Source organism: Haliotis cracherodii, unplaced genomic scaffold (genome assembly GCF_022045235.1).
Source record: "Haliotis cracherodii isolate W230 unplaced genomic scaffold, xgHalCrac1.p SCAF_12, whole genome shotgun sequence".
Classification (NCBI taxonomy): Eukaryota; Metazoa; Mollusca; class Gastropoda; order Lepetellida; family Haliotidae; genus Haliotis; species Haliotis cracherodii.
Genome location: NW_027266267.1, coordinates 19,293,423 through 19,307,820, shown reverse-complemented (window position 1 = coordinate 19,307,820; position 14,398 = coordinate 19,293,423). Strand labels below are relative to the sequence as shown.

The following is a 14,398-nucleotide window of genomic DNA, read 5'->3' as shown; positions in this document are numbered from 1 at the left end:
TATTGGTTTGGTCGATGAGTTGTTAGATGATCCCTCTTTAAGGGTGTGTCGCCGTGTCTCCCTTTACCAGGTATTGGTTTGGTCGATGGATTTGTGATGACAAAACATTAATCAGACGAATGACCCCAGAATAAGTTGTTATGTCAAATAACATAACATTTACACCACTTTATATGAAACCCATTTATCTATTTCCGTTTGTATAATTAAGAAGGAATCAGAAGGGTACACATGCGCTTCCTGAGTTCATGACTAAACTGCCTTACAACGTGCTTTGACGTGGTTCCTGATACTAACATAGGAAAACACTTGACGTATATATTAAAGTGAGGTGGTGAGGCGAAATTGGGTTTAACGTCGCTTATATAGTGACATGCATGCACGTGTGTGTGTGTGGCTGCTTGTACTAGTCCAGACTGATGCCGATTCATAGTGCTAGCCCACTGAGATACCATGCCGCAGTTTAACATGAATACCCCACTCAGACCCAGTATACTGACTCCGAACCGACCAGTCCTTGCTTTAACCCTTTAATGCCGAGCGCCAGACATGGTAACAACAAGTACCATCTTTTAACGTCTTTTGGTATGACGCAGCCGGGGATCGAACCCCGGACCTTCCGCTCTCCGGGCGGACGCTCTACCACTAGACCACGGAGGCGGTCGATTGGTACTTTAACTCATTTAATGCATTTTGTGAGATTGTTACTGTATATATTAAAGTGTCACATAACAATAAGATGTTATCTCGAGTGTGAAGTTTTCCTGTGCAGGTTCGAATTATGTTTCTAAACGTTTCAACAAAGATATTCATATGTTTCACGCTTTAAGATTCCAAGAGTTGTGTACCTTGAAAAGTTAAATTGCGCAGAAAGGTCATTCATAGCATCGATTTGTCGATCAATATCTCCTGACACTATTATGACAACACAATAATAAACGTGTCGCTCTCATATGCACACCTTGTGCCCATTCCTTCTGAATAACAAGGTATTTAGAGTTATTTCCCTTTAAATGTAACCCAGTATTGTTACTTTTTGAGGTTAAACTCTTTTCTCAATCAATAAGATATGTTACCACAATTAATAGTTGTTATGTGCAAATGTTAATATTAGGAATTGTGGTTGGATAGACTTATGGTTACAGATGTGGACCGACAGGCTAAAATTCCGGGTTCGAATCCTGTCACGCAAGAAGCCATTTTTTTGGTGTCCTCTATTGTAGATTTTTCTAATGCAGAGTTAAACTCATTACTGTACTGGGTTCATATTCAATGTATTGTAAAAGTTTGTACATGGAGGATGTGAGCAATGGAACTATACGGATTCATATAAACTAGCGGGCAAAGGAAACGCCATCGAATAAATAATGGTCGTCAGTTTTCATCAAATTTGCCAGACAGCACAAAAACAATTTGGATCACATAGCTGGAATGCAACTTACCTACTCCCTGTGATTATGTGAACGTGCTTCATGTGATTTGTGAGAAAAGAGAATTAAATCACTAAAAAATGTCAAATGTGCAAAAAGTTACCCGTATGAAATTCTGTTATAAAACATGAGGAGGATTGTATTCTCTCATCGAATGGAACCGTTTATAACAACGAACATGCCTCGACTAACCGCAGAGCAGAGGAAGAGAGACATCGCTATGTTGCAAATGGGAGCGACGCAGGAGCACGTTGCCAGGATCATGGTTGCTTCAAGTGCACCGTCGCCAGACTTGTCACACGTCACAGGCAAACTGGCAGTACTGCAGACAGACCGAGAAGTGGAAGACCCAAGGCCACGACCCCGCAGGGAAACCGGTATTTACGGGTGCTTCACCTAATGTCCAGATTCCTACTGAGAAATTGGCGAAGAGTTCTCTTCAGTGACGAGAGTAGGTGCCAGCTCTTCAAGTCTGATTCGCGGGTTCGAATCTACCGACGACGTGGTGAACGGACGTCACGTTGTTGCGTACAAGAAGTGGAGGTTTAAGGAGGTGGTAGTGTCATGGTCTGGGGTGGCATCTGCGGGGACAGAAGACAGAACTGGTCATCATCGACGGAAATCTCACTGCACGTCGTTACATTGATGACGTTTTGCGACTTTTTGAACGCCAACAACGTGACCGTATTACAGTGGATAGCCAGATAAGCGTACCTGTCGCCCATAGAGCACCTCTGGGACCAACTTGGACGAAGGATTCGGAAGCGTCAACATCCGCCATAGCCAAGGGATGCCTTGGTAATTGCCCTGCAGGAAGAATGGCGTAGGATCCCCAATCAGTATGTCAGGAGACTCGTGTACTCAGTTCGACGTCGTGTTAGGGCCTGCATAGTTGCTGGAGGGGGTCACATCCAGTACTGAGCCATGTTGGTAGCATGGGACTTTACAAGATATCGACATCGATTCTGCGGATGTAATCGAATGCTGGACAGTGCATCCAGCATGATAAATGTGTCTGCAGAATTTTAAGTACAAGGTTCTTGATCTTGTCATTTTCAAATACCGTTTTTGAATAATTGTTTTTGTTATAATAAAACATCAACTGTTACTTAATTCTTTTTGTTTTAGACCAGAACATTGTTTGGTGGCGTTTCTTTTGCCAGTTAGTTTATTAATTTTAGTGCGTTCTGATATGTGCATGTTCTCATACACTTCCTCTGTTGCCCTCATGGGTACACGTTCCTATACACCTCCTGTGTGCCACATGACGATACACCCTGATGTGTGCATGTTCTGACACACTGCGTTGATGTAAAATAACGATACACCCTGATGTGTGCATGTTCTGACACACTGCGTTGATGTAAAATAACGATACACCCTGATGTGTGCATGTTCTTATACACCTCCTAGGTGCCACATGACGATATACCCTGAGGTGTGCATGTTCTGATACACCTCCTGTGTGCCACAAGACAATACACCCTGATGTGTGCATGTTCTTATACACCTCCTGTGTGCTACATGACGATACGCCCTGATGTGTGCTTGTTCTAGTACACCTCCTGTGTGCCACATGATAATACACCCTGATGTGTGCTTGTTCTAGTACACCTCCTGTGTTCCACATGATAATACACCCTGATGTGTGCATGTCTTAATACACCTCCTAGGTGCCACATGACGATACACCCTGATGTGTGCATGTTCTAGTACACCTCCTGTTTTCCACATGATAATACACCCTGATGTGTGCATGTTCTTATACACCTCCTTTGTGCCACATGACGATACACCCTGATGTGTGCATGTTCTGATACACCTCCTTTGTGCCACTTGACGATACACCCTGATGTGTGCATTTTCAATACACCTCATGTGTGCCACATGACGATACACCCTGATGTGTGCATGTTCTAATACACCCCCTGTGTGCCACATGATGATACACCCTGATGTGTGTATGTTCTAATACACACCCTGTGTGCCACATGACGATACACCCTGATGTGTGCATGTTCTTATACACGTCACATTATGATTTTTAAGACATGGGATTACTTTTTGCGACCATAAAAGAGAAGTAATGACATATTATAACACGTTCCACTTTTAGAAAACCATTCGTCCAGAAACAAATTTCAACATGCAATTCGCGAGAAAATGTTCCTTTGCTCGAAACTCATGTTTTTATTTTGCAAATACAAATATCAAGTATCATATGACATATGTTTCAAATGATTTAACTTAATTCAACTATTTTATAGCGTTATTAAAATATCCCGCACAAGGGCAAAAATATGTTTGTGTATTGTTTTGCAAATTCATATAAAGTGTACCGACAAGTATCATGACACATAATTCAACTCATTTTTAACTAAATACAACTAATTTATAGCGTTATGAAAATATTTCGCCAATGAGCGAAATCGGTTTCGCCCAATGAATGCCTGGTGTCATAACTGATTTCGGGGATCCATTCATATAATTTTCAACGCCTTTTACGCCCAATGGAATCGTTTTCATCAGATAATCGAGCCTGGTTATTCTCCGGTGTTGTCGTTTTACATTTTCACAAACCTTATTCAAGAAAGGTGTAACAAGAAAGATCATGACACATCATAGCATATCCTTTGTAACATAATTCAACCATTTTTAGCGGTATTAAAAAACAAGTATCAAGACATCTATTGTGCAAAGGTGTAACTATAATTTTCATCAGGCATTATTCAACTTTTTCAACATCCAGTAACAAGTCATATTTATCTTTTGATTTTGCGCGTTTGGTTACAAATTCAATTTAGAGCGGGTAAATCTACAAGTAACCTAGCTCTACATGGGAAACAACGTATGCTATCTCCTAAATATAGTCTTATGAATCATCCGCACAAGTGAGAGGCTCCGAGTGGACTTGGTACTCGGCAGTAGTTGGACTTGTCCCGACCAATAAACTCAATATTGCCTTATATCACACTCTGCCTCTCTATGATGATTTTCCGACATTGCAACGTGACTTGAATGTTTTATGTAGAAGAGGGAAAGCGCACGTCCTGTGTCGCATCATCCCAAAGTCGAGAATCCTGAACTGTTCAACTCTCGCCCAACGAGTATCAACTGTAATTCCGGGGTAGAATAGGTCTTCAGCAACCAATACTTGTCGTAAAAGGTGACTTTGCTTGTCGGAAAAGGCAACTAACGGGATCGGGTGGTCAGGCTCGCTGATTTGGTTGAAGCATGTCATCGATCCCAATTGCGTGAATCGATGCTTATGATGTCAAACACTGGATTTTCTGGCCCAGACTCGATTATCAACAGACCGCTGTTATATAGCTGGAATATTGCTGAGTGCGGATTTAAACAACAAACCAAACCAAATCAACTGCACGTGCATGTTATGTGATAACATACCAAAAGGATTATTGCTTTATTTAGTTTTCCTCTGACACGTTTGATTGCATTACCAACGTTAACAAAATGTGATCGAATAACGAACGAACGAATGAAGCGAAAAGAGTGCCACAAAGGCCTAGAGTGGAAGGTGATTTGTGCTCACTGTACGAGTATCAGAAATATCTGCACCGGTAGATGTTAAACTCGAGGTAATAAAGAAGACTTTGTTCTGGTCGACACACTTTATTTCCATGGCGGCATTAAACAACAAGCAAACAAATAGACAATACAGAGGATATGTACACTGTTGTGGAAATCTGAATGTGTTGAGCACAATTCTATCCAGAAGCAATTTGTGTTAACATGTAATGAAACTGTTTGTACCACCTTGTCACGACTGTAAGTGCTAATCATGAGTGAGTGAGTGAGTGAGTGTGTGAGTGAGTGAGTATATTCCAGCAAATTCACTGCGGGGGACTCCAGAAATGGGCTTCAAACTAATACCCATGTTGGGACTCGAACAGGGGTTTTCGGCGTGACGAGAGAACGCTTAAACCACTAGGCCTATGTGAGTGTAACAGAGCACAGTGTTACGTGTGTCTAAACATACAACATACAGTAAAGGAACCAATTATGAGAAACAGTGTGTCATCTAAATTCAAATTCCAAAAGCATAACATCCGTACAGGCATGCCATGTCTGCCTCTTGCCATATTTACCTGCTACTGTGTATGAAAGTTCACAGATATTACATGCAACACTCAGCTAGTACCCACGATGCATTTCAAATAAGCTTCTATACTATTGTTGGTATCTGAGTTGTAAATATTCATGATACATTACCCACTATCAAAAAGTGAATGGTCGTTATGATATGGTGCGATGGGCTAGACGAGCTTCCTCGTAATTATTTCAAAATGACGTCCATGTCACGGAGCCTGTCACCCAACTCATTTAGTCGCCTCTTACAGCCAGAACAGCCCCTGAAGACGAACACTAACCCCAAATATCCAAAGGGGTATGAAAATAACAAAAGACGGACAGTGAAACGAAAAGAACACACCACAGAATGTTTCAGTATGATTTACCAGAAACAGATGGTGAATACAATTGGCAGTTCAATCCATAGGGTAGTCTACCCGTGAATATCGGGGGTAGAATAGGTCATCAGCAACCCACGCTTGTCGAAAAGGCGACCGTGCTTGTCGCATCGGGATCGGGTGGTCAGGCTCGCTGACTTAAAGCATGTCAACGTATCCCAATTGCGTGGGTTGATGCGTATTGTGTCAATCACTGTATTGTCTGGTCCAGACTCGATTATTTATAGACCGCCATCATATAACTGGAATATTGCTGAGTGCGGCGTTAAACAACAAACAAACAAACATGGAGGAAGTCAATCTTGAATCAGCAATCTCACTTTAACACCTCGTCTATCCAATAATCCGACATATTCTAGCAACCATGACGAAAAACACAATCCTCGTGTTAGTTTTACAGTCTAAGCGTATTCTAGAGTCAATGAGTGGGATTTGAACTTCAAACCGCATTTCAGTTTGGTGAGGTTGAGTTTGTTATATTTGGAAACAAGGGACACGAATGATCAGCCCTTGTCTCATAAAAAAGAAAAATCGGAATCAACCAAATGAGTGCGTATATCACAAGCAATATTTGTTCAGCTAGCGTCCCTAGTTTCCGTTGGCAGGAGAATCCAATGATGTACCGAATGTATTTGATGACACATTTGAAAAGCCCATACTGGCTGACGAAATGAACAGCTGTGATTATGAGAGTTGCTCTAAAACTTACGCCAGCTTGTTTGTATCTGAGCTGACACAGGGTGCAGTAAGCAACGGTAACTAAAATCACCGAACCTAATGTAAGAGCTCTGACAATAATTCTACATGTGTGCCCCTGACTATTGGATGCGATGAAATCACTTACGAGCCCCATGTTGAAGATACTGAAGAAGGCAAGACCTCCTATCTGAGGTGTCACTCTCACAGGGAAGGGAAGACGACCTGCAGTGAGCAGCCCTTGTAAGATAACAGACACAAGAGCAACCAGCAACTGGTAGCATGTCATGTATGATAGTTCAGTCGACATCAGGCGCCTACTGCGGAACACATTGAGAGCTGAGAGAAGGAAGCTTATGGCCACGAAACCTAGTTGTACTTCTGACAAGTAAGGTAGTGACAGGTGGAGACCAATAGGGATAGGGGCTGTACAATAACCAAGCATGACACCTAGCCCCAAAAAGAACATCACCTGAAAACCTTGTATTAGTATTATACTCACAGTGGTACATACGCTATCATTTGGTATCAACGATGGTTCAATATTTGTCACATCAGTCCAATTTATGTTGTGTTTGGTTCTCCTTTCAGTCAGAAAAGGTGAGTCTTCAGATGCTTTGTCACCTGAATCTGCATTATTGCCATCGTGAATAATGTCACTTGGGTTATCGGAAAATGACGTCCCTGTTACCTGACAATTGGATTCGTTATTGTTCTGGATCTCTGATCGTGTTATTACCAAAGACCCATCTTTAAAGGTCACATTATAAACCTGAGACCCACTGGATTGCTGTAGTGTCCAATTCAGACTGAGGCTCGTGTAAGACAATATACTTGCCCAAACAGATAACGATTCTCGAGATATCGGAAAAAGGGAACCATTTTGTTGCACTAGTTGGTAGTAGAATCTGTGAAACAGGTTTGATGTGATCTTAGTAGGTGTAGTCTCCACTAAACCTGTTAAATGCCAAAGCCAATTCTTATCCTTCTTCATACGGAAAAAAGGAAACCCTTTTGACACGACAGGTTCAACATCATCTCCCAGTAAGTAGATGACATTTTGCACATCATGCGTTATTGCCAAAAAGAGAGCCATATTCTCCTCAAAGGCAAACATCGCATCATGGTCTCCGACTGGCATCTGAAGGTAGACTATGATCATCCAGACAGCGTTCTCCATCATGCTGCCTCTGTCCCCGACCTCCGGCCTACCGGCTTTCCCATCCCTCTCATAGTATGTACAGGAGATCCCAGATCTCTCCATGCCTCCACACAGCGTCTGTACAATGACACGGTCTTCCGCGGAGTCTTCGTTGAATATTACATGAGCTGCCTCAGAGCTCTGGTCAAGTGGATCAACCGTCAACGGTTTTACTCGTACCATAATTCCCCCTTGTTTCTCTTCCGGAAGTGGTCACAGTCTTGTCTGGAGGCTTTACCTTGAGGTTCTTTGATTGTTACCTGGTCAACAAATAAACGTGGAACATTTAAGTTTGCGATAACGTCCTGAAGCAACCTGAAATGTGGACATTCCGCATGACTGGATTGATCATGCATTATTGTTTTGACTGAAGGACTATGAATCCGTGCATGTTGTCTGAGTATGGCTTCAATCAGCGTTGAGCAGTATTTCAGTTACATCACTGTACCTCAATTTGATGTTTTAGAGAAGAAATGATTAGCGATTGTAGACGTTTATCGTTTTGATTAGGCCACGGGCGTCTGTATGCAGCTGACTGACCAAGGGTCATAATCAGGTCGAAACACAGCAGATCCTGGAAGGTACGGGGCAGTGAACTGCAGAGCGTGTGACCGTCCTAACACAAGGTGTATTTGAATTGTAAAGGGTTGTACCCGCTTTGTAGTGTTCTCAGTCATATCTGGATTTTGAGTCTATCCAATTATATCTGGATGTTGAGTTGATCCGATTATATCTGGAGGTTAAGTGTACCCAGCTATATCTGGAGGTTAAGCGTACCCAGCTATATCTGGACGTTAAGTGTACCCAGCTATATCTGGAGGTTAAGTGTACCCAGCTTTATGCTTGAGGTTAAGTGTACCCAGCTATATCTGGACGTTAAGTGTACCCAGCTATATCTGGAGGTTAAGTGCACCCAGCTATATCTGGAGGTTAAGTGTACACAGCTATATCTGGAGGTTAAGTGTACCCAGCTATATCTGGAGGTTAAGTGTATCCAGCTATATCTGGAGGTTAAGTGTACCCAGCTATATCTGGAGGTTAAGTGTACCCAGCTATATCTGGAGGTTAAGTCTACCCAGCTATATCTTGAGGTTAAGTGTACCCAGTTGTATCTGGAGGTTAAGTGTACCCAGCTATATCTGGAGGTTAAGTGTACCCAGCTATATCTGGAGGTTAAGTGTACCCAGCTATATCTGGAGGTTAAGTGTACCCAGCTATATCTGGAGGTTAAGTGTATCCAGCTATATCTGGATGTTAAGTGTACACAGGTATATCTGGAGGTTAAGTGTACACAGCTATATCTGGAGGTTAAGCGTACCTAGCTATATCTGGAGGTTAAGTGTACTCAGCTATATCTGGAGGTTAAGTGTATCCAGCTATATCTGGAGGTTAAGTGTACCCAGCTATATCTGGAGGTTAAGTGTACCCAGCTATATCTGGAGGTTAAGTGTACCCAGCTATATCTGGAGGTTAAGTGTACCCAGCTATATCTGGAGGTTAAGTGTACCCAGCTATATCTGGAGGTTAAGTGTACCCAGCTATATCTGGAGGTTAAGTGTACCCAGCTATATCTGGAGGTTAAGTGTACCCAGCTACCAATGTACTGTAGCTACTTCGTTTTTATACACTAAGGAGTGAGTGAGTGTGTAGGGATAGACTGAATGTATTGTCAAACAACATATGGTTATTGCACTGACATTGTACTGTAGCTACTACGTTTTTATACAGTAAGGAGTGTGTGAGTGAGTGAGTGAGTGAATGGGTGACTGAGTGAATAGGGATAGACTGAATGTATTGTCAAACAACATATGGTAATTGCACAAAAATTGTACTGTAGCTACTATTTTTTATACACTAACGACTGAGTGAGTGAGTGAGAAGGGATAGAATGAGTGTATTGTCAAACAACATATGATTATTGCACTGACATTGTACTGTAGCTACTACGTTTTTATACACTAACGACTGAGTGAGTGAGTGAGAAGGGATGGAGTGAGTGTATTGTCAAACAACATATGGTTATTGCACTGACATTGTACTGTAGCTACTATTTTTTATACACTAACGACTGAGTGAGTGAGTGAGAAGGGATGGAGTGAGTGTATTGTCAAACAACATATGGTTATTGCACTGACATTGTACTGTAGCTACTACGTTTTTATACAGTAAGGAGTTTGTAAGTAGGGTTAGACTGTCTTGTGAAACAACATATGATTGTTGCACTACCAATGTACTGCAGCTACTACGTTTTTATACAAAAAGAAGTGAGTGAGTGAGTTGGTATAGACTGAATGTATTGTCAAACAACATATGATTATTGCACTACCAATGTACTGTAGCGACTACGTTTTTATACACTAAGGAGTGAGTGACTGAGAAGGGATAGACTGAATGTATTGTCAAACAGCATATGGTTATTGCACTACCAATTGATGCAGCTACTACGTTTTTATACACTACGGAGTGAGTGAGTGTGTAGGGATTTACGCCCCATTTAGCAATGATAACTTACATGATAATGAGTGTGACAAGATATAAAACGATAGAAAAGTATCATACTCTTCTTGACACAAGGAATTATTTTTGAAATTATACTCGAGGTCATATTCACATCATACTTTAACAAACGAGCATGAGTAGATTAATACTATGATTACAAGATCAGCAGATTCCTGCACACATTCCTAGATCATGTGCGACGGCAAGCACTCGACAGCCATCCGTTGTCCGGAAACAGATGGAGGTTCCAGTCTCACAAATCTCGATCTTGGGGACCTAAATAAGGTGACCGCTCCCTGCATACTGTCGTTTCAAGAGATCTACACGATGTAATGTTCGCATTGTGTGTTTATCCAAATTGCATATATGAAACAACAAATATTGTACAACGTTGATTTTTTGACAAATTGAAAATAAATATTTACATTTCATACGAAAACTTAGAACTATTTGACCAGCCCTTGTATTGACGTTCCATGACTTTATGTTGATCGCCAGTCGCCAATGCGCTTTGCGTTGCCTACCTTAGATGTGTAAGAAAGGCATGATATTAGGTTCGAATCCACACAAGCATGGTGCCCGTGCTCATTTGGTTCACAAAAAAGAGTCTCAGAGTTTGGACTTTAATCCCACATCTAGCCGCCGCGATATAACTCGCCCTGATATAGCGTTGTTGTAAGTGACGTTAACATTGACACCTGATCGTACATGGCGGTGATTGACGTGAGTGTAGGCACGGACAGTGCGGTACCACTGCCACACCCACTTCAAGAGTGAGTGAGTGCGTGAGTGAATATGGTTTTACGCCGCTTTTAGCAATATTCCAGCAATATCACGGCGGGGGACATACGAAATGAGACTCACACATTGTACATATTTTGGGAATCGAACCTTGATCTTCGGCGCGATAAGCCAGCGCTTTAACCACTTGGCTACCCGACCGCACTTACAAAGTGTTATAAGAAGGGTCGATTGTACATTTTCGACCATATCAAACAATGACGATACATGGTGTTCGCGAAAACCTGGTTTTCATTTTTGACAAACTGTCTGGGACCTCTGAGGATACATATGTAACTGTCTATGTAGCTGTGTCACCACGTTTTGCAACAAAACCCCGTGGATCTAGGAGTGACGGTTTTCCTTAAGTTTGTTATGTGGGAAAGTGGTTTACAACGTAGAACAATGAAACGTTTTGACTGAATTAAATTTCTTGTTTCTGAGATTGCAACATTTCAAGCACTGACATAAGAACTGACATAAGAGCTGACATAAGAACTGACATAAGAACTGACATAACAGCTGACATAAGAACTGACATAAGAGCTGATATTAGAGCTGACATAAGAACTGACATAAGAGCTGACATAATAACTGACATAAGAGCTGACATAAGAGCTGACATAAGAGCTGACATAAGAACTGCCATAAGAACTGACATAACAGCTGACATAAGAACTGACATAAGAACTGACATAAGAACTGACATAACAGCTGACATATGAACTGACATAAGAGCTGACATAAGAACTGACATAAGAGCTGATATTAGAGCTGACATAAGAGCTGACATAAGAGCTGACATAAGCACTGACATAGAACTGACATAACACCTGACATAAGAACTGACATAAGAGCTGACATAAGAACTGACATAAGAGCTGACATAAGAACTGACATAAGAGCTGACATTAGAACTGACATAAGAACTGACATATGCCAAGGTGTCAGAAAGCCACCTAATTGCTAACACTATATCACTGGGGTCCCTTACGTTCTCCGCGCTACCTCCTCTCATACGGTAAACTACGGTTATAACGAACTCAAAGGGACAACTAACTTCAGTTCGTAATAACCGTAGTTCGTTATAAGCATATATACAGCATATGCAACAAATGGCCGGGACTAAAATATAAGTTACATCGGTCAGTTCGTTATAAGCGTGTTCGTTATGAACGTAGTTTATTGTACTATGTTAGGCTAAATGATGACACAAATAAAAGCAACGTTTTAAGGAATATTTTTTTGTGAAAGAAAAAAAGTGATGCATACTATTTAATAGTCGAACATTTTTTACTTACCGATATATCAGTACCGTATTGTACAAACGCAATAGGCGTTTGCCGCATATGCAACTGACAAGCAACTGCATATCATGTTTTTTGTTTAGGTTGGTTGTTTGTTGGTTGGTTGGTTTGTTGTTTAACGCCGCACTCAGCAATATTCCAGCTATATGACGGCGGTCTGTAAATAATCGAGTCTGGACCAGACAATCCAGTGATTGATATCATGAGCATCGATCCACGTATCAATCCATGGATGGTATACATTAACCAAGTCAGCGAGCCTGACCACCCGATTCCGTTAGTCGCCTTTTACGACAAGCATAGTCACCTTTTACGGCAAGCATGGGTTGCTGATGACCTATTCTACCCCGGAATCTTCGTTTTTTTGTTTGTTTAGGATGTATGGTTCATAACGACCGTCTTCAAATAATAATGGTTACTTTGTTCAAGATCTACATGAACATCACATTATTGAAATACAATTTCCCCTTTTGGGTTCCAAACTGCGCCGAATATTTGGAAAATAAATTCATAAACGTACACACAAGTTTCAATGATATTATTTTGGTCACGCCCGAAATGACGATTGCTCCATGTCGATGACAAGACTGGGTGGGAATTTATTGCATTTGATGCATTTATGCAAATTTATCAAGCGTTATGGTTATTTTTACTGAAAACTGTTTAGAATGAAAACTTCAAAACTTTATTGAGTTTATTGTGCAATAGAGCATGCTGCACAACTTGAAACAGAAATCTAGAAAAATGCAAACAACAGGCATAAAAGCAAATATGGTCACTAGCATCGACATATTCTCAACACTAATCCGAATTTGTGTCATTCTAAACCCACTGTCATAAAGTAAGACTTCGCGGGAGTCAGTCCATAACACAGTCCTTCACATTCACCAGCTCAGGTTTCATATGTTACAGTGGGAGATGAATCAGGCATGCTTACACCAAGAATAACACTAATTATGTAGCAGACTACGAGGCAGCAAATCAAGAAACTAACATAACTTAGATGCCGAAGGGTTACATAATTCAAAGTATTGATACGTGATTTACCTTTGGCTACTTCTCCATGTAAACAGGACGCTAAATATCTCCTACTTCAGAGTGCTGCTGACACTTGGTCTACATCCCTATCAGCCTACACCACGCGACACCGCAGGATGACCACGTCATATATCTGTAGTGACTGTACTACATGTTACAATAATAGATGATGGTCGATTTATTTCTGAGAAGGGTGACAACAAGTGTGGTCAAAGGGAATACTGCCGGATCAACCTGGATGTTACAATAATGAACAATTGTTAGAACGATAATAACAGGAGTGACACCGGGTGTTAACATGCTTAAAGGAACAATGCGAAATTGAATTTGTGTTAAAATAATGAACAATTCTTAGAACGATGATAACAAGAGAGACACCGGGTGTTAACTTGCTTAAAGGAATCATGCGAGACTGATTTAGCTGTTACAATAATTAATACAATTGTTAGAAAGATGATAATGGACGTGAAACCTGTTGTTAACATGCTTACAGGAATAATGCCAAATTGACTTAGCTGTTACAATAATGAATACAATTCTTAGAACGATGTTAACATGCTTAAAGCAATAATGCAGGATCAACCTAGGTGTTACAATAATGAACACATCTTAGAACGATGATAACAAGAGAGACACCGGTTGTTAACATGCTTAAAGCAATAATGCAGAACTTCCTAGGTGTTACAATAATGAATACCATTCTTAGAACGATGATAACAAGTGTGATACCTTATGTTAACATGCATAATGGAATAATGCGAGACTGACTTAGCTGTTACAATAATGACTACAATTGTTAGAACGATGAAAACAAGCGTGACACCGTGTTAACATGTTCAAAAGGAGCAAGAATCGTCAGGACATAATAACATAACACACTCTCCCCACACACATACACACCCACACACCCAATCAGGGCCCCGTTCCACAAAGCGATCTAAGTACTAAGTCTGTCGT

At 41.1% G+C, this 14,398-nt stretch overlaps 1 protein-coding gene across 1 annotated transcript; it reads right to left on the bottom strand.

Moving 5' to 3' along the window:
• Positions 1–5,083: 5,083 nt before the first annotated feature.
• Positions 5,084–13,535, bottom strand: LOC139457623 (uncharacterized). The gene is made up of 2 exons (XM_071238978.1): positions 13,451–13,535; positions 5,084–8,077 (listed from the first exon to the last, which is right to left on the bottom strand). The coding sequence occupies exon 2, from the start codon at positions 7,998–8,000 to the stop codon at positions 6,372–6,374; it is 1,629 nt and encodes a 542-aa protein (XP_071095079.1). The 5' UTR covers positions 8,001–8,077; positions 13,451–13,535; the 3' UTR covers positions 5,084–6,371.
• Between the last annotated feature and the right edge of the window lie 863 nt (positions 13,536–14,398).

Excerpts from the sequence above, each read along its gene's own strand:
- LOC139457623 (XM_071238978.1), bottom strand. The coding sequence starts at position 8,000 with ATGGTACGAGTAAAACCGTTGACGGTTGATCCACTTGACCAGAGCTCT.